Source organism: Oryctolagus cuniculus, chromosome 16 (genome assembly GCF_964237555.1).
Source record: "Oryctolagus cuniculus chromosome 16, mOryCun1.1, whole genome shotgun sequence".
Classification (NCBI taxonomy): Eukaryota; Metazoa; Chordata; class Mammalia; order Lagomorpha; family Leporidae; genus Oryctolagus; species Oryctolagus cuniculus.
The window spans coordinates 53487282-53512968 of record NC_091447.1 but is presented as its reverse complement, the minus strand read 5'-3'; the positions used below and the strand labels follow the sequence as shown (position 1 = coordinate 53512968).

The following is a 25687-nucleotide window of genomic DNA, read 5'->3' as shown; positions in this document are numbered from 1 at the left end:
TAGAGGAGGCGGGCCCCACCCCGGCCGCTGCCCCTCCTGCTTTCCCCTGAGGGACAGGAGGAGGAAGACGAGGCAGAAACTGCTGGTGTGCAGCTCCATCCCCCCCCCCACAGGAACGGGAGAGCGAGTGACCCTCGCCGCCGGCTCTGCCGCTGGTCCAGGATGATGAGTGGCCGGCCGCAGCTGAGGAGGGTCGTGGGGCTCTTCCGAGGCAGCCCCGAAGGAGCCTGCTGCAGCGCCAGCTTTCAGGGTTTGCTCTCCGAGCCTGAAAACCCCGAGGCACACGGGTGGGTATCAGCAGAGCCAGGTCCCTGAGCCCTCCCCTCTACTCGTGCCCCGCCCATCCGGGCACTCACCCAGCCAGTGCCACCACCAGCGTTCCCCTGAAGCTTGCTGTCCGTCACAGCACTTCCCGTGGTGTCCTTTGAGAAATGAGGGACATCAGGTGCAATGACTTAGAAGCTTACCAATGATTCACGGCGTCCTTGGTGGGCACGCTTGTCCAGCGTGTGCCGTCCACGGGGTGCTGGACACGATGGCATCTGTCACACCCTTGGGTGAGGCCCAGCTCACCGGTCTAGCAGTGGAGACCCACGTTGCCTGGGAGACGACAGGGAAGCCTGCAGGCATGGGTGGATCAAAGACAGCTGAGCTGTTGTTTGTGTCCCCACCTGCTGCCCGCTGGGAAAACAAAAAATGAAATTAATGGAAAACGGCTTTTGGTAGAGAGAAAAGGGAAGCCTGAGAGCTGTCGGTCCAAGAGGAGCCACATCCGAGCACCACAGTGATGATAGACACGTTCACGCTAGGTGGGCAACCCCACAGGCCGAGTGGGGGCATGGGAGTTCGGCGCGGCACAGCCTGGCAGCCGGGGCTTTCAGTCATTAACTCATCTTTGGTAAATGTGGTGAGGCCTCACTTTTGCTCTAATTCAGCCCATCTGTGAATAGCTGACAGTGGACCCCTGCCTACTCCCCGCGCCACCAATAATGCTTAAGGGGACAGGACAGTTTCAAGACTCTACTTCCCTGGAGAGGAGAGGTGGGAGAACTCTCTTCTTGGTTGCTTTTAGCAGCATCTCGTAAACCTGGGTGGCCAGCGAGCACGCTGCTGGACGCAGGGGTAGAGCCCTCCGAAGATTCTCTGGGGCATTGGGTAGCATGTTCCGGGAGAGTGAGAGAGAGAGGTCTTCCATCTGCTGGCGTTCTCCCCATATGGTCACAACAGCCAGGGCTGGGCCAGGCCAAAGCCGGGAGCCAGGAGCTTCTTCCGGGTCTCACAAATGGGTTCAGGGGCTCAAGCACTTGGGCCCTCCTCCGCTGCTTTCCCAGGCACTCTAGCAGGGAGCTGGATCAGAAGTGGAGCAGCCGGGACGGAACCGGTGCCTACATGGGACACCGGCGTGCAGGTGGCAGCTTAACCCGGTAGGCCACAGCACTGGCCCCTCCGTGAGCTTTCTGGGGTCCCCTTTGAATCGCAGCACTTCTGGACCTCGTCGTCTGCTTTGTCCCCCCTCCTGTTCTTGGAGCAGGTGGTGGACGAGACCAGTGCGGGGCCAGCAGGCGACAGTTGGAGGCCAGGTTGCTGAAGTGTCGTGAATTCTGGGGCCAGTGCCGCCCGCACGTCCTCCATCCTGACCCAGGCTCTCCTGTCCTGAGTCACCTCTGCAGTTCATTAACCAGCGATCCACCCCAATCTGGTTTTTCTTAAGTTTTAAGACGAATGTTGTGCTTCGCCCCCTAGCAATACTTTGTGCGGAAGCTCACAGCTTCTGCCTTGGTTCATCAGACTCTGTGGCTAGCTTTTTGCTTTTCGTTTTGTTTTCCTGTAGGGTTTTTGAAAAGATTGAGTGTGAAAAGCTTTTCACTGCAGGCACTTTGTAAAGCTGCCGAATCCTTGGTAGCGCGCATACCCCTTGTGGCTGGCCAAATCCCTGGTAGTGTGCACACCCCTTGTAGCTGGCCGAATCCTTGGTAGCGCGCACACCCCTTGTAGTTGGCCGAATCCTTGGTAGCGCACACACCCCTTGTAGCTGGCCGAATCCCTGGTAGCATGCAAAGTGCACACCCCTGTAGCAGCAGCGTCTTGGGAGTGCCCCTGAGTGAGACACGGAGAGCGCTCACAGTTGCATTGCTCGTCAAAGCCCCGCATGTCTACACTGTTGGGATGGATACCCATGTGGTGTGGTCCCGCGATGGACACTCCACAGTCACGGGGCTGAGTGAGCCACGGCCACACACAAGGCCTCGGCGACCCTTGTGGACAGGATGCCGAGCAGAGGCCGCCGGACGGAGCACACAGACACCTGGCTGCACTGGCACAGAGCTCAGAGCCGCCAAGGCTTGCTGGTGGGGGCAGAGCTCAGGAGAGCTGGTGGGTGGAGGGGAAGGGGGAGGATCTCACGGGGCACCTGGGGAGCTTTTGATGGGCTAGATGTGTTCCTCTGCTTGACTTCCTTAAAAAAAAATCCACACTCTGAGTGGCTTGCACAGAAGTTGGTTTCTCTCAGTTCTGGAGGCTGCCAGTCCAAGATGGAAGTTCACGCTGGTTCTGTCTCTGGCCAGGGCTCCCAGCCTGGCTTGGGGGTGGATGCCTTCTCACTGGGTCCTCCTGTACCCGTTTTGCTGTGTGCCCAGAGAGAGAAAATGATCCGGTCTTTCACCAAGACAGCAATCTTAGGAGACTGGGCCCACCATTAGGACCCCACGTCACCTTGTTTAGCTCCCAAGACCTCAGCTCCAGGTACAGCCACATCTCAGACCAGGGCTTCACGCGCCTCTGTAGGGGAGGGTGCTGAGGGTGCCCTGCTTCTGGTTCTGGCTGGTGCTGTGTGGTTCCATCCACTCTGCAGGCCCGTGGCTGTGTGGTTAGGATGCTGATTCTGTGTGGCTCCGTCCACTCTGCAGGCCCGTGGCTGTGTGGTTAGGATTGCTAATGCTACGTGGTTCCGTCCTCTGCAGGCCTGTGGCTGTGTGGTTAGGATTGTTGATGTGTGGCTCCATCCACTCTGCAGGCCCATGGCTGTGTGGTTAGGATGCTGACTCTGCGTGGTTCTGTCCACTCTGCAGGCCTGTGGCTGTGTGGTTAGGATTGCTAACGCTACGTGGTTCCGTCCTCTGCAGGCCCGTGGCTGTGTGGTTAGGATGCTGACTCTGTGTGGCTCCATCCACTCTGCAGGCCCGTGGCTGTGTGGTTATGATGCTGACGCTGCGTGGTTCCGTCCACTCTGCAGGATTGTGGCTGTGCGGTTAGGATGCTGACGCTGCGTGGCTCCGTCCACTCTGCAGGCCTGTGGCCGTGCGGTTAGGATGCTGACTCTGTGTGGTTCTGTCCACTCTGCAGGCCCATGGCTGTGTGGTTAGGAAGCTGACGCTGCGTGGTTCCGGCCACTGTGCAGGCCCATGGCTTTACGGTTAGGATGCTGACTCTGTGTGGTTCCGTCCACTCTGCAGGCCTGTGGCTGTGTGGTTAGGATTGCTGACGTGTGGTTCTGTCCACTCTGCAGGCCCGTGGCTGTATGGTTAGAATTGCTGGTGCTGCGTGGATCCGCCCACTCTGCAGGCCTGTGGCTGTGCGGTTAGGATGCTGGTGCTGTGTGGTTCTGTCCACTCTGCAGGCCCATGGCTGTGTGGTTAGGGTTGGCACACTTTCCTGTACTTCAGCATAAGGCAGGGGAAAAGTTAGGATGACATAAGGATTTTTTCAGACTTTTTTTTAACATTCTTTAACTTAATACCTAATTTCAAAAAATCAGAGCATGACCTTTTTCCTTCATTTTGCTTTTAGCTCATTCAAGACTTCTAGGCAAAGCTCCTTTGTTGTTCCTTCTAACCAGCATAGAGTATAAATAGGCATAGAGCAACAGAACAGTGATGTGTGTGTGACGGGTGTGGGCGTGTCTACATATATACACCAGGAGAAAACTGTTTCCTCAAAGATAATGGATTAAGAATTGTTAGGGCTGATGTTGTGAGCAGTAGGTTAAACCACAGCTTGCAACACGGGTACCCATGTTGGAGTGCAGGTTTAAGTCCTGGCTGGTCCACTTCTTCCCTGCTGATTTGCCTGGGAAGGCGATGGAAGATGGCCTGAGTGCCTGGGTTTCTGCTACTCAAATGGAGATCGGGTCTCCTGGTTTCAGAAACCTGGACCAACCCCTGCTGACCACTGAGGCCATTTGGGGAGTGAGTCAGTGGATGGAAGATCTCTCTCTTTCCCTCCCTCCCTCCTCCCCTTTCTCTCCCCCACTCCAATTCTGCCTTTCAAATAAGATAAATAAACCTTTTATAGAAGGGAATTAAGTTAATTCACAGACTCAGCCTAGAATAAGCAAGAATGAGAACAGGAAACTTTGTTGACTCAGATAAAATAGGTATAATCTAACGTCCAAGCTAAAGGCTAGTGGTGATCGGTTGCATTGCTAAGTTCTTCGTTTTGTTTTGTTTTATGTTTAGGATACCTCGCTCCTGGAAGATTACCCTAGGTATCATGTTTACACTGATTTTTCTTCTTATAGGTAAGTCTCAGGGTAATGCCCCCTAATGCTATCACACAGGGTGTGGCTGTAGTGAGAGATGCAACGGAGTGGCTCATGTTTGCAGTTAAATGCCACAGAAAGTGCCATTGTTGAAGCCTTCTGTCTTCTGTTTCTAATGGTAAGAAGTCACTTAGGCTTCTTTTAGGACCTTTAGAAAGTATTTTCTCTTAGAATTGTGATTTAAAGTCACAGCAGTTGCACTAACATCAAGAATTCTTTACATATTACACATGTGTTCTCTTCTAAGTTTGAGCGACTCAGAGATTCTGACCGCCAGAGGCTCCTGCTTCCTGCGTGGCTCCAGGAAGTTACTGCAGCGCACGCGGTGGGTAGTCCCAGACTGGGCAGCTCCACAAACCCTGGGCAGCTGTTCTTCACTGCTGGCCCTTGAGGCAGAGTGCCCAGTTACTGCCATGAGATAGCTTTTGGTATGAGTTCTGGGTGTGTTTGTGATTGCACCTGTATACCTGGACTGCTGGCTCAGGTACACAAGGTGCAAGGTCCACCTGTTAACTGCAGCTTGGCATGCTGGGAGTGCCAGCCTCAGCCGGGGTCCTCGTCCGGACCCGGGAGGTTCTGGTGTCCCCCAGGAACTGCACACCTCCTGGCTTGCTCTGCTTCCTGCATTCTCGGCCTCGCCTCTGCTGACCTGGGACGGGTTCACTCAGGTGGCCCTCCCCGCCCTGCCACTGTTGCCCCGTCTTGTCACCGCCGTGGTGGAAGGTCCTCCCAGGCCTGTGAGCTCTTTGCCATCCCCAGTGAGCACCCGGGTCGGGGCACACAGCGTGGGCCGTGGAGCTCTGTAGAAGTTCAGAACTCTTCTCCCTCTGGAATTACGCCCTGTAAGATGCACGTTTGTTTTTATCCTTGCAATGGCTGCCAGCTGCTTTCTGTGTTGCCCAGTTCCCAGCTTGCCAGCCTGCTAGCGAACGGGCCAGATCACCTTTAGACACCAACGGTGTGCCATTGCTTACAGTGGAACTCAACAATTTCACTGCGGTGAAATTTGCACAATACAGAACCAGCCACGCCCAGGGAACCAGTGTCCAGCCACAGGGCTGTGTGAGCCCCACCTCTGGTTCCCAAGTCGCCTCGCCCTTCCCAAAGGAAGTGCCCTTGCTGCCCGTGGCCCCTCTCCCAGGCCCCAGCAACCACCCGTCTGCACTCAGTCTCCACAGATTTGCCTGTTCTGAACCCGCCGTGCACACGGAATCCCACACAGGTGAACTTCCCCTCCGGCTCCTGCAGCGTGACGTTGTCAAGGTTCGTCCATGCTGCCTCGTGTATCAGGCCTTCACGCCTTTGTGCAGCTGAGTCATCGTCCCTTGTCAGTGTAGACCCACTGACAGACACTGGGCCATCTCAGCGTGTCTGGCTTCCGCGAGTAGTGATGTGATGTTTCCAATTCCTGTGAGCATATAAGGGACCCTCAGAAAGGTCATGGGGAATCCTGATATGAAAAAAAAGCTATACATGGAGTTAAAAATTGCCTAAACCTGAATAAACTTATTTCATTTTTGGCATGAGCACTCTGGAGTCTCTTGGTAGACCTAGCAGTGGAATTTCTGGGGAGGAATTAGCATACAGCTAGCCATGGTCATGACGCCGCTGTCACTCCCACCAGCAGGGGAGGAGCCTCTCCAAAATTGTTCAAATTATTTTCTTTTTTAAATTTGTATTAATATAAAGAAAACAGATTTCATCTTTTTCATAGATGCAGTTCTAGGAAGTGAGATTATTTTCATCCACAGCTACCCTGCTGTGTGTAAGGTGGTACCAGATGGTCTTGATTGCATTTCCCCAGTGACTAACGATGCCAAGCCACTTTTCACACACTTACTGCCCATGTGAACTTATGCTCCCCAGAGAAAACGCCAATTCAAGGGACTCGCCCATCTTTTTATTGGCTTGTTTGTGCTTCTGTTGTGACGTGTGAGAGCTCCCTGTACATTTCTAGAGAGTAGGTCCTTCTCAGATGCTTGATTTGAAATCCATCGTTGTCTGACCACTTTCTGATAACGTCTTGTGATGGCTGAAAGTTTATGATTTTGATGGTGATAGAACCAAGAGTCCACCACCAAGCATCAGGTCCTGGAGCTCTGCCCCGTGTTCTGCTTGGGGGTTTGTGGTTGCTTCTGTGTGAATGTTACCGTTGATCCACCTGGGGTCTGGGGTTGCTCTTTTAAACAAGATCCATCTTACATGAACGTTGTCATTGGTCCACTCTGAGTTCATTTTTGTGCGCATGCAAAGCGGGGCTCTGGTGTCACTGTTTTACATGTGGATATCTAGGTGTCCAGGCACCAGTTGTTCAAGAGTATTCTTTCCCCAGGGGAATCTTTGGACAGTCTTGGAACCCTCGCCAAAAGCTCAGCTGGCTGTGGATGTATGAGCTCATTTCTGGACTCTGTCTCATTTGTCCATTTGTCTGTCACTGATAAATCAGTTTCCTCCTCTGAGACTTTCATAGGGATTGTTTTAAATCTGTAGATAGCTGTGGGTAGTATTGCCATCTTGACAATAATAAGTCCTCCAATCTATGAACGTGGGTTTATTTCTATTTATTTAGATCTTTTAAATTTTTTAAAGATTTCTTTATTTATTTGAAAGGCGGAGTTACGCAGAGAAAGAAGGAGAGGCAGAGAGAGAGAGCTCCTCCATCCACTGGTTCACTCCCCACTTGGCTGCAACAGCCGGAGCTGCGCTGATCCAAAGCCAAGAGCCAGGAGCTTCTCCCAGGTCTCCCACGTGGGTGCAGGGGCCCAAGGACTTGGGCCATCCTCCACTGCTTTCCCAGGCCACAGCAGAGAGCTGGATCGGAAGAGGAGCAGCCAGACGCCCATATGGGATGTGGGCGCTGCAGGCAGCAGCTTTACCTCTACGCCGCCACAGTGCTGGCCTGCAATTTTTCAGCTTTAGTTTTCAGTTTAGGTTCCAGAGTGAGTCTCTTGTAAGCTGTATATAATGGGATTGTGTTTTTAAATACATCTCTGCTTTTTGATTGGAGAGATTAATCCATTTACATTTAAATTACTTGATAAGTGAGATTTTACTTCTTTTCCTTTTTTTCTGTTTTATACCTTTTCGTTTGTTCTTCACTTCCTCAGTTGTTGCCTTCCGCTGTGTTGTGACGGATTGTTCTGATTTCTCTTATTTCACTTTGTTGTTGATATCCTCTTAGTGGTTCCAAAGGGAATTACAAAAGCACACTAAATGTATCACCGTATAATGTGGATCGATGCCAAGTTAGTTTCATTCGCATACAACACCCTGGTCCTCTGCACATTATCGTAAAAAGTCGCCTCTTTGCATGCTGTATCCTTACTAACATAGAATTACAACTGTGGTTTGTGCATTTGTCTTTCAATCCAAGTAGGAAATAGAAAACGGAGTGACCGGCTGAAGGCCCAGTCACGCCGGCTCTCGTGTTCACCTCCGTGTCCTTACCAGAGATCATGAGTCCCTCACACGGCGCTGAGTTGCTTTCTCCAGATCTCTCTTCCGCCTTCTCGTGGGGCCGGCTGGTGGTAACGGCACCGCAGCTCTTCTTTATCTGGCAATGCTTCGTCTTTCCTTCACTTCAAACGGTGGTCTTGCTCGATGTAGAATTCTTAAATACGGCTTTTGGTTTTTTGCCTTTAAATTAAATAGGTGATCGCACTGCCTCCGCTGTCTGCTGAGAAGTCGGGCGGCGGTGCAGCCGAGAACCCGCTGCCCTCGTGCGGCTTTCGGTCCTCTCTCCGCGTCTTTGCAGCCTGGTCGTGCTGTGCCTCGGCGTCGTCCCTCCAAGGCGTTCTGCAGCCTGGCTGGGCTGTGTTCAGCGTCGTCCCTCCAAGGCGTTCTGCTTGCAGTTCTTGAGCGTCCTGGTGTGGACCCTGCTTTTCCCCGAATGCGGGGAGCTTGCAGCCACCGTTCCTTCCAGTGCTGCTTCTGGCCTCCCCCGACCCCCCCGGGGGCTGCCGGTGACCCACAGATGATGTCTTCCAGGTCTCGGGCTGTGTCCACTCCTCCTTCTCCCAGGACTCAGGATCAGCAGCGCTGTCTTCAGGTGCACTGTTTGACTCTCCTGCCCTCCTTAACCTGCTGTTGGAGCCTGCTGCTGAATGTTCACTTCACCTCCGCTGCTCAGTCCCGGGGCTCACAGTAGGTCCTCTTGATTTTGCCTTTATTGATATTCTCCTCTCATTCAGGCACGGCACTCCCAGTTTCCTTTGGTTTTTGAGCACGTTGCATGGTTGAGTCTTTGGCTGTGAAGTCCAACATCTGCGCTTCCTTAGGGCTGGTTTCTGTTTTTCCTTTGACTTGGCTGTGCTTCCCCGTTTCTTTCTGGGTTCTGTGATCTTGAGTTGGAAACAGGGCTGTGCCTACCACAGACGGCAACTCTGGGTCCCTTCCCGTGGGTCTGCCGCTGTGGCTCCTGGCCTGCAGCTGTTTGTTGACGTGGTGACTTTCAGATTGCTTATACAGCTGTGCTCCTTGTCGTACGGAAGTGCTATTCCATTATCTCCGTGACTTCATAGATACTCCCTACATTCATGGATCTAAGGCACAGAGGCGGAGAGAAGCCCATCACGCTGTCAGCTGTGGCAGCCTGGCTCCAAACTCGGATGCTTCTTCAAGGCTGGACAGATGTGTCCTTGAAAAGCTGCATTCAGAGACAGAGAGAGAGAGAGAGATGACTTTTCCAGTTTTTAAGTTTTTGTCACTTGTCTCTAAACTGGGGCACTCTGTCAAGGCAAGTCCAGGCCACCTCCAAGTCTGCGCAGAACACCGAGTGCCCGTCTCGCGGCCTCGCCCATCCAGTCCTGCAGGTGCGCATTGCACGGCTGCCCCCGCCCCCTCCTGTGCAGCGGTCCCGGAACACTGCTGCCTGCAAGGGGCTGCCTGCTCCTCCTCGACCTGTGGTCTGCCACGTCCCTCATCTGCCGCTCTTTGTCCCAGGCGGGCACGAGCGGTGTGTGTCTCTGAACCCTTCCGGCAGAGTGCGCATCCCACAGAGCCACTCAGCCCAGGGGGGCGGTGAAACCGAGGGCAGCCGTGGTGTCAGCCGCTTGTGGAAACCCTGGACGGGTCAGAAGCTGCCACCCGCCGGCTGCCCGTGCTGTGTTGGGGATGGAGGACCGGTGGGCAGTCAGCAGAAATGCCCTGTTCTCGGGCCTCCGTTCCTTGCGTGTGTTTGAGATTAGATTCCAGAGGTCAACAGCCTCTGCCCGCTGTGATGTCTGTGGAACGTGGACTCCGAGTGACCAGCGTCCCCGTTTTCCATGATGCCACTCGGGGACGCGATGTTCTTTTTAAGAACGTATGTGCATGCCCTCTGTGCCCAGGGAAATTCCCATGGACGCACGCGAGATGCTTTATGACTGTGTCGAGAGAAGCACCTTAGAGTTGGTCTTTCCATCCCCAGGACTGCGAAATCAGCAGTGGCTGCAGGAAGCAGAGTTTTCTCAGACGTCCAGGCAATTGTACGCCGCGGTGGCCGAGTTCGGGTCAAGGCTCTATAATTACCAGGTAATACTGAGCTGAGTTTAGTGACTTGTGCAGTGTGATACACAGCGAGGCGGGCCCTGCTTGCAGTGTGCTGTCTCTGCCTTGTGTGCACCCGTCTGATAGAATCAAAGCAGGAAACGGAGTTTGATTCAGTGGCCTTCTGGCATAAGAGGCTGCAAGATTTCCCGCACAGCCTCTCCTCCCAGAGAAGCCCCAAACAGAGAAAATGGCAAACGTGCCCGTGTGCCGCTTCACCTGCCGCCGCTGCTCAGTGTGGTGCTGTCCACATCCTGAAGGCTGCTCGGTGCTTGGGGCTTCCACCGAGGCCTCTCTGGGCCCCCATCCCCGGGCCACCTCCCCAGCAGTCCAGGATGAGCTTTGTCCACTCTACGCTCAGACCTTGAAAGAGCAGAGGGAGGAGCTGACAGAGCTGTGGCCAGGGCACAAACGCCCCAGGCACGTGGGTGCTCAGTGAATGAATGAGTGAGTGAATGACTGCGCTGCTCCTCCCACTTCAGAAGGCGTCCTGCTCCCCGCCCACCCCGCACTGTGGCGGGTCCCCTCCCTGAGCTGCGGCCCCACGGGCATGCTCCGCTGAGCCGTTCCCTCCGGCACGTCTGAGGCTGTGCTTCCTAGTGCAGGACTCGCCGTGAGGCTGAGGCTGTGCCGTGAGCCTTCCTTCTGCTGGCCAGTGTGGCGCTGGGCTTCGCACAGACCCCCGAAACCAGAGCCCGACTGTGGCTGACTCCCCTGTGAGCTCTTTCCAGACCCCACGCCGCAGGCAGTGGACGCTGTGTCGTGGCTGCTTTTCATTCCCTTAACCATGGATTTTAAACATGTCTCACTGTCTAGACACTGTTTTGTAACAGCATTTTATGGCTGAGTAACGTGCCCGTGAACAACATATTCAATAAATGCTAATTCTGAACAACGGAACTGCTGTCAGTTTTTCAGTATTAAAACCCCGAATGGGGCCAGCGCTGTGGCTCACTTGGTTCATCCTCCACCTGCGGTGCCGGCATCCCATGTGGGTGCTGGGTTCTAGTCCCGGTTGCCCCTCTTCCAGGCCAGCTCTCTGCTGTGGCCCAGGAAGGCAGTGGAGGATGGCCCAGGTCCTTGGGCCCTGCACCCCATGGGAGACCAGGAAGAAGCACCTGGCTCCTGGCTTCGGATCAGCGCAGCGCACTGGCCATAGCAGTCATTTGGGGGGTGAACCAACAGAAGGAAGACCTTTCTCTCTCTCTCTCTCTCTCTCTCTCTCTCTCTCTCTGTCTATAACTCTACCTGTCAAACAGATAAAAAAAAAAAAAAAAAAAAAAAAACAACAAAACTGAGCATCCTTGCAGCTAAATCCCTGCGCTCGTCTTTGCGTCTACTCAGGATACACTGCGCTGGAACTCAGTGCTAGAGAGGGGACGGGGTGGTGATGACAGTCACGCATCAGGAGAGAGCATCGGCACGTGAAATACACACTTCACCGTATCCTCAAAATCCTTAACCAGGAGCACCGCTAAACCCACGTGGAGATCAGGGCCAGGTCAGAGCGATGGGGCAGTGGCCTGCAGCCAGTCCAGGTGGCACCGAGACCCGACCTGCATCCGCTCGCTGCCGTGTGCTGGGCAGAAGTCTCCTGGTCCTGCGCATCGCCAGGGCGACTGACGAATCACCACTGCCACGAGAGTGATCTCAGGCTGTTTGAGATCCTGGCATCCGAGGCCCGTGCTGAGCGTCAGTCTTAGCCATTCACCCGGCGCATCTTCCACGTGGCTTTAAATGAGAGGCCTCCGGGGTTTTGTTGAGAAGAGAATGGAACGGCCACGTGAGACACTGCTTTCCCCGCACGGGCTGTCCCAGCTGAGCTACCCCGGAGCCGGGTTCCGAGACGTCAAGTCTGAGTCGCAGCCAACATTATGTGGGAAAAAAACATGAAAAGCAGTCGGCGGCTCTGTGTGTGGCTGTGTGTGTGTACCAGTAAGTGTGCTCGCATTCCTGGGGAGGCTGAAGTCCCACACCTACTCAGCTGACTGCGCTGCCCCCGCACAAGGCCCTCCCTTGGCCTGTGGTTCCTGCTGGGGGCAGGGCGTCTGCAGAGCTCGGCTGCAGAGGACATTCGCCCAGCGGGTGCAGGACGTGCCCACGTTCTCCTGCTGCGTGGCCCTGGGCCCTGCAGAGCGGCCACCAGCCCACGGAGCTTGGCAGAGGATCACCGACCACACTCCAAGCCGCCCCCGCAGCGCCTCCGGTTCTGGGCTTTACTCTGGGTGCTGGGTTTGCTCGCTGGCCACCCCTCCCCATGCCCCACGTGGTCAGCCCGTGGCTCACCAAGCCTGGGCCCGGCCCACGTTCCCTCCTTTCCCCTCTGCAGTCCCCACTTGGGTTTTTGTCCTCCGTGGTTTTGCGTGGTTTGTGTTCTTGCAGTGGGATCTGCCTGAAAGGATCCCGGAATGAGGCAAATCAAAACTGTTTCCAAAATGGTGGGGACGTCTAGTTTTTGAGGACCGCTCCAGTTGTTTTTCAGCAATGGGAGGGGTGTTTCCTGGAGTCCTTTTGCAGCCGGAACGGGACAGGGAGGCAGACGGAACGACGGGACTTCCGCAGTGGGGACTGAGACCCGCTGCCTCCCCTGACAGCTCCCAGCACAGCTGCCCTTTGAGGAGGAGGATGGCTGCTCAGCAGGGAGGAAGGCACAGGAGCCCTGGTCTGTCCCTGTGCCAACCACTGAGCCCTCTTCCACGGCCGTCGGTCGCCGTGCGCCACACAGAAGCGTTTGTGAAATGTCCCCTGGGCACGGCGCTGTTTGGGCAGCACTCGAGCCTGAAGCAGAGGAGCAGGCTAACCTGCGGAGAAAAGTGGAACATTCTCCCCCACATAGCACGTGGGTGGGCACTGTAGCCCCCCCCCGCACACGGCCGTTCTCCCCCACATAGCACGTGGGTGGGGTGGGCACTGTAGCCTCCCCACACATACACGCACTCACACTCGCACACGCACACACACCGACACGTCCACGTCCAGCCCTAGCACCTGTGAGTGGGACCTTGGCTTGGAGTATAGGCCTTGTCAGATGTCATCAAGGGTCTGGAGAGGAAGCTGCCTGTGATTGCCCACGTGGACCCCACACGCGATGGCAGGCGTCCCCACGGAAGACACAGAACAGGGGGAAGCCGGGCAAGGAGAGTCAGCGACAGGCGGGGCACCCCTGGCGCACACAGCAGGACCTCCCAGAAGCTGTCCCAGCCTCCAGGACGGTGAGTGGAGCTGCCGCGGTCAGCTGCCCAGGCGTGGCTGCCTGTGCCACAGCCCCAGGACACTCACGCAGGCGCGCCGAGGTCTGTGGGGGCTCAGTGTGAGCTCCGCTGCTGTAGGGGCTGATGGTGGACACACAGTGTCTGCTTTCAGCCTGGTGGGAGGAGGCCACCACGGGTCACAGCTCTAGACGCCACTGCTGGACTCCTGCAAGACTTCGTTTGGGGGTTTAAGCCCAGGAGGGCGGATTGTTCCCTCCACTGTGGTCTCGCTGTGCTGGGCTCCTCACGGATGATGAACCGTGTTCAGTGGAATCTGTCGGGAAGGCGAGTCCAAGCGTAGGCAAAGAAGGTCTGAGGCCGCTCCTTGGGAGCGCGGCCGGTCCTCCCCAGTGGCCTCTCGCCAGATCTCCTGTCTCCCCGCTCTCCCTGCCCTGCCTGTGTGCCACGGTCGGCCTCTGCACAGTTGACACTGGTGCCGTCTCATTCGACTCCTCTTCTCACTGTACACAGCAGGTGGTAACAGCGACCTCCCCCGGTGCCCCGTGTATGTGAGCGTGCACCGGTAGGTGTGTATGTGTGTGGGAGTGTGTGTGCATGTATGTGCCTGTGTGAGTGTGTGTGTACCAGTAAGTGTGTATGTATGTGAGAGTGTGTGTGCATGTATGTGCCTGTGTGAGTGTGTGTGCACCAGTAGATGTGTATGTATATGAGAGTGTGTGCATGTGTGTCTGAGTGTGTGCCTGTGTGAGTGTGCATGGCTGTGTGTACCAGTAAGTGTGTATGTATGTGGAGTGTGTGTGTATGTATGTGCCTGTGTGAGTGTACATGGTTATGAGTGTGTGTACCACTAAGTGTGTATGTGTGTAGGAGTGTGTGCACTGAAGTGAAGCCCATGGTTATGAGTGTGTATGTACCACTGTGTATGTACCTGTGTGAATGTGTGTACCAGTAAGTGTGTATGTATGTGGAGTGTGTATGTATGTGCCTGTGAGTGTACATGGTTATGAGTGTGTGTACCAGTAAGTGTGTATGTGTGTGGAATGTGTGTGCACTGAAGTGAAGCCCATGGTTATGAGTGTCTATGTACCACTGTGTATGTACCTGTGTGAGTGTGTGTACCAGTAAGTGTGTATGTCTGTGGAGTGTGTGTGCATGTATGTGCCTGTGTGAGTGTGTGTGTACCAGTAAGTGTGTCTGTGTGTGGGAGCGTGTGTGCATGTATGTGCCTGTGTGAGTGCACACCAGTAGGCATGCATGTGCCTGTGTGTGTGCACCTGTAGGTATGTATGTGTATGAGAGTGTGTGCATGTGTGTCTGAGTGTGTGCCTGTGTGAGTGTGAATGTGAGTGTGCATAGTTATGAGTGTGTGTGCACCAGTAAGGGTGTATGTGTAGAAGTGTCTGTGCACTGAAGTGAAGCCCATGGTTATGGGTGTGTGTGTACCAGTGTGTATGTACGTGTGAATGTGTGCATCAGTGTGTGAGTGTGTATGTGTGCATGCCTGCCCCATGCTGTATACAGGCGGATAGGGTGGGTGAGTGGGGCTTCAGCCCATGCCCAGGCCAACGGCCCCAGGGTACCTCATATGTGAGCAAGTGCCCACCAGCATCTCCGGGGTCCACCCCCTTACTGACCCTGCTACACGCCATGTCCAAGACAGCAGCTCTGTCTCCCCGGGCCAGACCTGTGCAAACGCGCAACCTTCCTGAGCCGACACTTGGCAGGGCCGGGGCTGTGCCGCCACCCCCTGAGAGTTACTGCTGATTTGACTCCAAAGAAATCGCATCCCCTTCTTATTAAAAAGGGGAGAACCCCGCCTCGTTTACAGAGTTGAGCCAGAGCACTCGTCCCTCTGCGAGGCCACGTGCTCCCTAGTGCTGCTGTCTCCTCCTCCCGCCTCTCCTCCTCCTCCTCCTCGGGAAAGGATGTGCCATCCAAGAGCTCTCACCAGGGGAGAGGAGGCCTGTGATACCCACCCCTCCTCAGCTAACCAGAGTGCAGGCGAGGCTGGGGAAGGCGCAGGGCCTCGCAGCGTGCGCGTGTGCCCGGCTCTGCGTCTCCGTGCTCTGCATCTCCGGGGTCCAGGAGGGGAAGGAGAAGGAGCACGGCTGGAGTGGGCGGTTGTCCAGTGCTTCTCTCTCCTTGCAGGCCCGGCTTCGAATGCCTAAGGAGCACCTGGAGCTTCTGAAGTGAGTGCCCCTCCCGCGTGAGTCCCGGCACTGAGGCCTTTGTGTGAAACCATGAGCGGACACAGTCACCGCACGCCCTTCTCCTGCCCACCCCCAGAGGATCTGTTTGGGGGCAACGCGCCTGCCCCAGTGAGGGGCTTCCTTCCGATAAACTCGAATAGAACCAGACATGCCGTTTTGAAATGAACGGCAGACTGGTGTGCCGGTCTCCCTCCCTCCCCTCCCTCCCTCTTCCTTTCCCTCTGTGCAGAGAGCATAAGGAATGCAGGGAATGACGCCGCCCACGGTGAGGAGTGGACCTGGGGCAGCTCTTCTTTCTCCGTCTTTCGCATAAGCTAAAGTAGTTCTGAAACAAGACAGCGTTTCTGTGACTTCAGAAGGTCACCTGTGCCTTTATATTGACCTCTGCGGCTCATCCCGTAAGGGGCTGTGTCCTGGGACGGGCTCTCAGAACCACTGATGATCAGAGAACGTGAAAGCAGCCCGGATGTGTGAGCTGGCCAGGGTTCAGTTTTCAGAGCACGTGTGCATAGTGGCTGGGCTAGGAGGGGCGTTCAGCTGACCCCACGTGCCTGCGACACTTGGGAAGTGCAGTGGGGCACGAAGTCACTATCGCTATTCTGCCGCAAGTTCTGTGCACAGAATAAAAACTGAAACACAGCACAACTTCAGTGCTTATTTCTTTGAAATGTTTGTATTTTTCCCAATTTTAAATTGGCATCTTTTTGCATTTTGGGGAAAAATACTGGACAAATAGTTCTTCTGGTTTTTTCAATACAAATATCTTGTTCCCGGGCATCTTCTTCTTCTCCCTACCAGTAATTTCTAAGCTGTGAGAGCAGTGGAACGCGTTTCTGCCGGCGCGAGGCGGCTGCTCCCAGCTGCCCCAACCACGCCTGGCTTGCCAGGGCACTGACTTCAGACAGGCATCCCAGTGGAAGGCTCCTGATCCCGCCAGTGAGCGGCAGGAAGGCTGAGCCCTGCCCCCAGGGAGCAGGCCAGGCGCCGCGTGCCCAGGCGTTCCTCGCGGTGCAGAGCGCCCGTGGGCAGACCGCACCTGCTCTCCCCTCACGGGAGAGCTCACGTCCTCAACACTAACACGCCGCATCCTCGCCGGTGACCCGGGCTTCCCCTCTCACCCTGTGCGTCTCCCCTCGCAGGAAGGAAAGCCAGACTCTGGAGAACAATTTCCGAGAAATTCTGTTTCTCATCGAACAAATCAACGCCCTGAAGGTGCTGCTGAGGGAGCTGCAGGAGGGCGCGCACAATCGCAGCTGGAGGGCCGCCCAGGACCAGGACGGGGCCGCGGACCCGGACGAGGCAAGGCGGCACGGTGCGGGGTCCGCGGCCGGTCCTCGCGCTCCGCCCTGACTTCTCTGCGTTCCCTGGGGTTGGCCACTTCTTCACGCGTGCGGTGGCCCAGGGAGCACCGGGACTGCGGCCTGCCCCGCCTCCCACCCACACAGGCCTGCCCTGCCTCCCACCCACACAGGCCTGCCCTGCCTCCCACCCACACAGGCCTGCCCGCCTCCCACCTACACAGGCCTGCCCCGCCTCCCACCCACACAGGCCCCCACCCACACAGGCCTGCCCTGCCTCCCACCCACACAGGCCTGCCCGCCTCCCACCCACACAGGCCTTCCCGCCTCCCACCTACACAGCCGCAGTTAGAACCCAAAACAAGGGGCGGCTCAGAACCCGCAGCCTCCACCCACTGCCGCCCCCTGCTGTATTCAGCCGAGTAGGCCCTCCTCCTCCTTCTCTTCCTCCCCCCCCCCCCGTCCCCCTCCCCCTCCCCCTCCGCGCTTCCCCTCTGTAACGTCCGCTCTGTGATGCTGCCCACCTGCGCCTGTCGGTGGGGGCTCCAGCTCCCAGGCACGCTGCCCGTCCTTCCTTGTGCTGACATCGGAGCGTCCTCCGGAGCCTGAAGCTCTGGTATCAGCGACCGCGCGGTCGTCAAGAGCCGTCTGGGTTCCCAGATAACCGCAAAACGACTGCTCTGCTGGGCACCCAGGAGAGCGGGGCGCAGCCGCTGTCCTGCTGCAGCCCCCCCTCACGCAGCCCCGCCGCCAGAGTGCTGCACTGCAGGTGTCGGCCCGCGGGAAGGCGTGCGGGTCCCTGACACATCCCAGGCTTTGGTGCCCCATGTGCGCTGGCCGGACGGTGACCTCCCGACCCCACGTGCGGTGCCTGGCTCGGCGGCAGGTGCTGTGCCTTGCAGAGTGGGCAGTTTCGGTGCAAATCAGTGAAGCGAGGCATCAAAACACGAGCAGCAGAGATTCACAGAAAAATGTCTCGCATTTGTGCAGGAAATGTCACACTTGGTCAACTACGTGCTTAAGAAGTTGAGAGAGGACCAAGTGCAGATGGCTGATTATGCCCTGAAGTCAGCCGGTGAGTACAGAGGCAGGGAGCGGGCGCGCGGACGGCGCGCGCAGACACGCGTGGAGCCTCCGCGCCGCTCTGCGTCCGTTTGCTTACCACTTTGGTTACTGCAATTATTATAGCTTACCTGCCGGAGGGACACGTCCGTCCATCTGGTGCCTTGCGAGGGGGGAGTTTAGTAAGCCTGGGTAGTAACGGGGAGGTTGGAAACCGTTACTGGGAGCCGTGCAGCTTGGAGAGCCCGCGCTGGGAGCCTGCGGAGGAAGCTGGGGGGCCCGGGCGGGGCTGGGGGTGCCCTGTGCGCTGAAGGATCTGCCGCTGCTCCTCTAAACGCCCAGGCTTCAAGGCCCTTTTTACAAAGTGTTGTCCCCCTGGATTAGTGGCCAGGGGCCTCGCTGCGGGCCCCTGCCTGTCGGAGGAGCCTACGAAGAACTCGTGGTTGCTTTTCTGCTTCTCTTATTTTTGATGAATGGGACAGACAGAAGTGTCCTTTATCACATGACCGGTTCAAATAAGAAGTCCCGTGTTTCCCCTTGGATAACGCATGGGATCCACATACCATTTGCATTTCAAATCCAAGTACTGCAGAATTCAGCACTTTGTCGTGGTGTCAGTCTTGGACGAGTTGTGACGCCTTCCCCCGGGCACTGGGACAGACGTGCCGTAGCTGCTATCAGTATGAATTTTACCTTGTTTATAATTATCCAACAGTGTTTTAAAGCGCAGCTGATGTGTTTTGGACAGTGTGATCTGCTTCTAATTACTCTGCAATTGTAGGAGCCTCCATCATTGAGTCTGGAACCTCAGAAAGCTACAAAAACGACAAAGCAAAACTGTACTGGCACGGAATAGGGTTCCTGAACTATGAAATGCCTCCGGATGTCATTCTTCAGGTACAAGCTAAGCTCAGCTTTAGGATTCTGTTCTTGTGCTTTATCATGAAGGTAGGAAAACGGAGGCCGTGTAAGAGCCCTTGAACCCATTACCCAACCGGAAATCATCTCCTTTTCCTATTTATGGGCCATGAACTATGAATGATTCATTATTATTATTATTATTATTATTATTATTTTAAGATCAGTAAACTATCTGCTTATCAAATAGAATGTATTTGTTCTATACCTTTTAAAATTACTCTTGGCCGGTGCTGCGGCTCACTAGGCTAATCCTCTGCCTGCGGCACCGGCACCCCAGGGTTCTAGTCCCGGTCGGGGCGCTGGATTCTGTCCCAGTTGTTCCTCTTCCAGTCCAGCTCTCTGCTGTGGCCCAGGAGTGCAGTGGAGGATGGCCCAAGTGCTTGGGCCCTGCACCCGCATGGGAGACCAGGAGAAGCACCTGGCTCCTGGCTTCGGATCAGCGCAGTGCGCCGGCCGTGGCAGCCGTTTGGGGGGTGGACCAATGGAAGGAAGACCTTTCTCTCTGTCTCTCTCTCTCACTGTCTAACTCTGCCTGTCAAAAAAAAAAAAAAAAATCTATTCTTTAGCCTTCCCTTCTGCTGACAACTGGTCAGTCACACTTTACTGAAAGTGCTCGTGCCCCAAGTGCTAGGACTGTGTTCAGTGCTATTGGGCCACCTGTGCTTATCCAGTCCAGTTGTTACAGGAGACATGGCCAGGTAGGATTCCCACTGGATCTCTCAGTTCAGTTTGAAAGGCAAAATACTTCTTCTCACGATCCACACACCTGAAGTAAGTCCCCAAGTTAGAGGGCCTTCAGGGAAGCCCTCGGATCTGTTCCTGGCTACGGTGTCTGATTCAGAAGATGGTGAGACCCCTTCCTCTTCTGTACCACCAGGACCAACATCACCGTCACCATCATCCCCGCCGTCACTGGCATTGCTTCAGTCACTATCACCAGCCCACCGCCTGTGCCACTGTCACCCAGTCACCACCTCATCACCACGACCACCGGTGCTACCGTGATCCTCACATCCGTCACCACTGGCACCACCACTGTGGTGACCATTTCCTCTGCCGCCGTCGTCCCCGTCAGCCCCCCCCCCCAGTGCTCCCACCACCATCCTCACCCCCCACACATCGCTGTTCACCAGGAACACTGCACCTCCTCGCAGCTCACAGCCCAGGCAGAGACACAGGCGCACATGCCTGTGACAGGGCGCTCTGGAAGAGCCACAAAACCTGGGGGTCCCGAAGTCCCTGTCGGGTGGGCACCCTGCACCATGCCTTCATGTGGCAGGCAGTCGATCGCCATTCTCGCTGCAGTGTGGTGGGCTCACTGCACCAGCTCAGAGGTCAACCCGTGTTTCCTTTCCAGCCGGACGTCCACCCGGGAAAGTGCTGGGCCTTCCCGGGGTCCCAGGGGCACGCCCTGATCAAGCTTGCCAGGAAGATCGTGCCCTCGGCTGTCACCTTAGAGCACATTTCTGAGAAGGTGTCTCCCTCAGGAAACATCTCCAGCGCACCCAAGGAGTTCTCTGTCTATGTGAGCAGCTGTCCAGTCTGTTGTTGGGAGTGGGTTGGGAGGGAGACGGTTGCCCAGGAAACAGGAGCTGCACACCCATCCTGCTGTGCAATCAACTATGGGTCACTTACTCTGTGACTCCACTTCTCACCGGTCCAGGGGCAGATGTGGACCGGCAGAGTTCTATTAGTTCATTTCATTTTTTACTGTCACCGAACTTACACGCGTACGACTTAAAACCCGAGGTTTCCACGAGGTCCGTCACAAGGCAGTGGCTCCTGGTCCCGCTGTCCCTCCGCTGGGAGCTTCCCGCGTGTTTGGTTCGTGTGGTGTTTGTCTCCGTATTCACGTTGGCTGTTGCCTCCTGAGTTTTGAGTGTTGGTTGTGACCTGCTGACATCTCCATGGTTCCCCGGCCCTCTCAATATCTTTATGTCTGACTTTTTAGATGCACGGATTGATGGACGTATAAGTCACATGCCGTTGAATTCACCCACTTAAAGTGAACCTCATGGTTTTAGTGTGTCCCCAGATGTGTGTCCATCATCAGTCAGTTTTAGCACACTTTATACCCCACAGAAACCCATGGCCCCTGGCCGTCAGTTCTGCTTCTCCGCTGATCTGCGCTGTCCCGGAGCGTTTACCTGTCCCAGACGCTTCCTACACACAGAGTCACGCGTGTGGTCTTCTGGGAGTGGCTTCTTTCGCTTCTCAATATTTTGAAACTGCATCCTTGTGGCGTATGTCAACATCTCTTCTCTTCCATCGTTGACTGATGTCTCAGTGTGTGGGTGTATTACATCTGTTTATCCCCTCATCAGTCAGTGGGCATTTGATGTGTTCCCACTTTCTATGGATATCATGAACATTGCTGCTACACCTGTGTGCAGGTTTCTGTGTGGACATCTGGGTAGGTGTTTCTCGTGGGTAGATGCCCAAGGCTGGGATTGCTCGGTCACCGGGTGAACCCGTGTGCAATGTTTAGGCTCTGCTAGGCTGTGCATCTTACTTTTGTTGTAGGCAGTATTCACTTGTTCTCAGCTGAACCATGCACTGTATCTGAATACTGTTTTCTGTATGATGTTTGCATGTTTCTGAACACAACTGCCATATTTTTATTTAATTTGCTTAGTTTTTTATATTTCTATCACTAAAACATTCCCAAAGGTTTCTTTGGCAGTGTGACTGTCCTCGCACTGTGTTAATTCATGTCAGAGAACTCACACGTCTCCTACTTTCCTCCCTTCCTCCTCCTCCTCGTTTGGATATTGCTTCTGAACTCTCTGACCTCCTCCCATCTGCTTGCCTGGTAGTCCTGACACAGGACTGCTATTGTGACATTTCATTCCAGCATCCTGAGAGTTCAGCTTCTTGTCTAATTATTATTTTTAAAAAGTCCTTTCTGTCATTTTCATCCTCTATTTTTTTCGTTCCACCTTCTGGGAGATTTTATCAATTTATACTTTTACCTCTGTATTGAATTTTTCCTTTCTGCTGTCATGATTTTACTTCCTAAGGCTTTTTGTTTTTGCAAACACTCCCTTTTATAAAAAACTTATTTATTTATTTATTTAAAAGGCAGAGTTACATAGAGGCAGAGAGAGAGGTCTTCCATTCGCTGGTCACTCCCCAGATGGCCGCAACTGTCGGAGTTGGGCCGATCCGAAGCCAGGAGCCAGGAGCTTCTTCCAGTTCTCCCACGTGGGTGCACGGGCCCACACACTTGGGCCATCTTCCACTGCTTTCCCAGGCCATAGCAGAGAGCAGGAGCAGCCAGGACTCGAACCAGTGTCCATATGGGATGCTGGCACTGCAGGCGGCGGCTTTACCTGCTTCACCACAGTGCCAGCCCCAACGCTCCCTTATATAAAACCTCTTTTTTCTTTTTTTTTTTTTTAAATGTTCAGGGCTGCAGGATTTTCTCTCATGCCTCTGAAGATATTAATTATACTTTGGTTCAGTTTTCTTCGACTCCTTCTCTTTATCTCCAAACCACTTCCTGGTTTACAGGATCTCTGTCTTTCTTGTAAAGAGCTTTCCTCCAGTGTCTGTGATCTGTCTGTCGCATTCATGGCTCAGCAGTAGCAGAAAGATGGCTAAAACTCTGCCCATGGTGGGGCCCCGTGGGTGAGCTTCTCATCAGAGCATCCGTTGTCCATTGCTTCTGGAGGCGCAGGAACGTGGTACCAGGCAAGTGAGCCTAGGAATCCTGTATCTTTCATGTGGGAGGGATCAGCTCACCCACACGCCCCGAGGAGCTCCTGGGACAGAGAAGGCTGTGGGGCCACCGGCGAGGTCACAGGCAGGACTCAACCCACTAGGTTTGGCTCCATTCTGTGTCTCACAGCTGAGGGCCTGGGGAGGGCAGTGACCAACCACGGACTGGGGCTCTAAGGTTCTTTGAAATGACCATCAGCCAAGCCTTATAATAAGCCTTAGAGTCACAGGATACATTAATTCACACCAGCGTGGTGGCCTCTCACAGCCTCGATCCGGAGGTGCAGGGGGCAAAATGCACAGGGCAGCTGCACGCGGACGTCAATGTTCCTGTCAGTCGTCAGAAGCTCCTGTTCTTTGGAGGGCGTTGTGTGATCAAAGTCTGCGATTGGATGGAGTTTATCTCATTTTGGAAGACTTTGGGTGAACATGGGGACTTCTCCAACAGACTGCAAATCCAGTTCTTGGGCCAAAGTTAATGCTGGGATTTGCTCTATATGTCTCTGTCTTTCTTTTATCTGCCCACTCTGTCATCTCTCTCATCTGTCAATCTACCACCTACCTTTCATGTCTTCTCCCTGCTCCCTCTACCTCACCCATTATAGATCGCTCATCTAATCTATTTATCTTCCCTTTCTGCATTTACCCCAGCTTTATCTCCACTCTGGTCATCTCCACGATTTATCTAGTCGCTCCTGTGCCAGCCTCTGGCCTCGTGAACCCTTAAGTCAAATGCCCCTTCGGTGGACAGGCGGGCACGGGCACTAGCCCTGTCCCTGGCCGGCACACAGAGACATTTTTAACCAAGAATCACACATCATAACATCCATGTCTGGTGCTGTCTTTACAGGGAGTCATGAAAAAATGTGAAGGGGAAGAAGTTTTCCTGGGTCAGTTTATATATAACAAGACAGAAACCACCGTTCAAACGTTTGAACTGCAGGTAACAGGTGCCCGGGGAGATTTGTGGGGCTGCTTCATGCTAAGTGCCGTGCGAGACTCGACAAGACAGAAACGCGATTACAGCTTATCTCAGCCCCGGTGTCAGCTCCAAGTGCTTCCATGTGAGACAGGCAAACACAAAAGCGGTTCCTAGGTCAGACCCGTCCTCATCTGCTGGGGCATTTTTGTCCATCTCAGTTCTTCTCTTAACTCTGCTGCTCCCTTGATGCTAGGTTTCCACCCGCTTTCTCCTCTTCCTTGGGTTAAGGGAAGTTGGGTTGGTGCAATATGAAGTGGATGGACTATTTAATACCAGATAATGTAGTAAAACTCCTCTTCCTAACCCAACAGTTAGCTTATAAACTCCCTGAGGTATATGAAGTATTTTTTCCTTATTTCTCAGTCACCAGAAGTAAACAAAGACATGATCGAGGCATCTCATCTTACATAAAAACAAGTGCTTTGTGACATTTCTTGGTCAGTCACAAGGAAATCAAAGTCAGAAACAACATACGGTTGGCCCTCCTTATCCATGGGTTCTGCCTCTGGATTCAACCAACCATTGATCAAAAATATTTTTATAAAGATTTATTCATTTATTATTTGAAAGGCAGAGTTACAGAGAGGCAGAGGCAGGGAGAGAGAAAGAGAGAGAGAGAGAGGTCTTCCAATCACTGATTCACTCCCCAAATGGCCGCAATGGCCAGAGCTAGGCTGATCCGAAGCCAGGAGCCTGGAGCTTCTTCCAGGTCTCCCACGTGGGTGCAGGGACCCAAAGACTTGGGCATCTTCTGCTTTCCCAGGCCACAGCAGAGAGCTGGATCAGAAGTGGAGCAGCCGGGACTTGAACCAACGCCCATATGGAATGCCAACACTGCAGGAGGCAACTTTACCTGCTATGCCACAGCACTGGCCCCTCAAAAATATTTTTAAAAAATGCACCAATAGGGGCTGGCATTGTGGCACAGTAGGTTACGCTGCCACCTGCAATGCTGGCATCCTATTTGGGCAGCAGTTCAAGTCCCAGCTGCTCCACTTCTGATCCAGCTCCCTGCTAATGCATCTAGGAAAGCAGTGGCCGATGGCTCAAGTACCTGGGGCCCTGCCACCCATGTGGAAGCCCCCAGTGAGTTCCTGGCTCCTGGTTTCAGTGTAGCCCAGCCCTGAGCATTGCAGCCATTTGAGAGGAGTAACCAGCAGATGGAAGACTCTCTTTCTCTGTCTGTCTAACTCTGCCTTTCAAATAAATAAATAAGTCTTTAAAATGCATCAGTACTGAACACGTGCAGCCTTTGTCTTGTCACTGTTCTCTAAATGATACTGTACAGCCACGGCTTGGATAGCGTGTACATTGGATTAGCTGTTACACATCACCTAGGCATGATTTTGAGTGCACCCGTGGGGGTGGGGGGATTGGTTTGAGGGTTGAATGCAGACACCATGCCATTTTATATAAAGAACCCAAGCAGCCACCAGTTTTGGTGTCCACGGGGGTCCTGGAACCAGCCCCCTGCAGATACCAAGTGAGGACAAATCCACGACCAAGTTTCACTTCGGATTGTAGGTTCACGTGCGCTTGGACTCATGCCTTCGCTTCTGCACTGGCTGCACAGAGCTGGTGTTCACACAGCAGCCAGCCCCCTGCGGCCTCCCCGGGGAGGCAGGAGCAGTGGGAGGGCGGGCACTTCCCTTCCTGCCCGTCTGCTGGACGGGTCATGGGCGCTGTGCTTAACACAGCTCCTTTTCTCACCCATTCCGTCAGCACTTGGAAATGCTTGTGTTAGGAAGGCAAGAGAGAGTTTGGATTTTCCACAGTGGTCGCATTCACTGGGATTCTTGGACGGGGATGTCCTTGGGAGGCACTAACGCTTGCTTTCTTTATTTTCAGCATGAAGTTCCTGAATCCATATCGTGTGTGAAACTTAAGGTCCTTAGCAACTGGGGGCACCCTCAGTACACTTGCTTATACCGATTCCGGGTGCACGGCACCCCCAGTGACCACACCTAGAGAGCCGTGTGGCAGGCTGCGACCACACGTCCAGAGCAGTCAAGGGCTTCTGCCCCCCAGGGAGGGAAACGGGGAGTGGCAGAAAGCCTCCAAGTGGCTCCTACTTTCTAGTAAAAAGTGAATGGATTTTACTAATAAAACGACGAAAGCAAATTCACTGAGCCTGCAGGAGTGTGGCTTTGAAGGATGCGGGCTGCCAGAGTGCTGCCGTGTCACAGACAGTGCGATCCAACAGCCTCTCCTCCGGGCCT

At 54.5% G+C, this 25687-nt stretch overlaps 1 protein-coding gene across 1 annotated transcript; it reads left to right on the top strand.

The window, feature by feature from the left end:
• The first annotated feature begins 20 nt into the window (after positions 1–20).
• SUN3 (Sad1 and UNC84 domain containing 3) lies at positions 21–25593 on the top strand. Its single transcript, XM_051853187.2, has 10 exons — positions 21–287; positions 4455–4516; positions 9945–10048; positions 15424–15464; positions 16625–16784; positions 17774–17858; positions 18627–18742; positions 20124–20291; positions 23337–23429; positions 25317–25593. Exons 1-10 carry the CDS (start codon positions 163–165, stop codon positions 25434–25436), a joined length of 1074 nt encoding a protein of 357 aa, XP_051709147.2. The 5' UTR covers positions 21–162; the 3' UTR covers positions 25437–25593.
• The last annotated feature ends 94 nt before the right edge of the window (positions 25594–25687 follow it).

Excerpts from the sequence above, each read along its gene's own strand:
- SUN3 (XM_051853187.2), top strand. The coding sequence starts at position 163 with ATGATGAGTGGCCGGCCGCAGCTGAGGAGGGTCGTGGGGCTCTTCCGA. Across the intron at positions 10,049-15,423 it reads CAAGGCTCTATAATTACCAG|GCCCGGCTTCGAATGCCTAA; the intron begins GTAATACTGAGC and ends CTCTCCTTGCAG. Across the intron at positions 18,743-20,123 it reads CTCCGGATGTCATTCTTCAG|CCGGACGTCCACCCGGGAAA; the intron begins GTACAAGCTAAG and ends TTTCCTTTCCAG.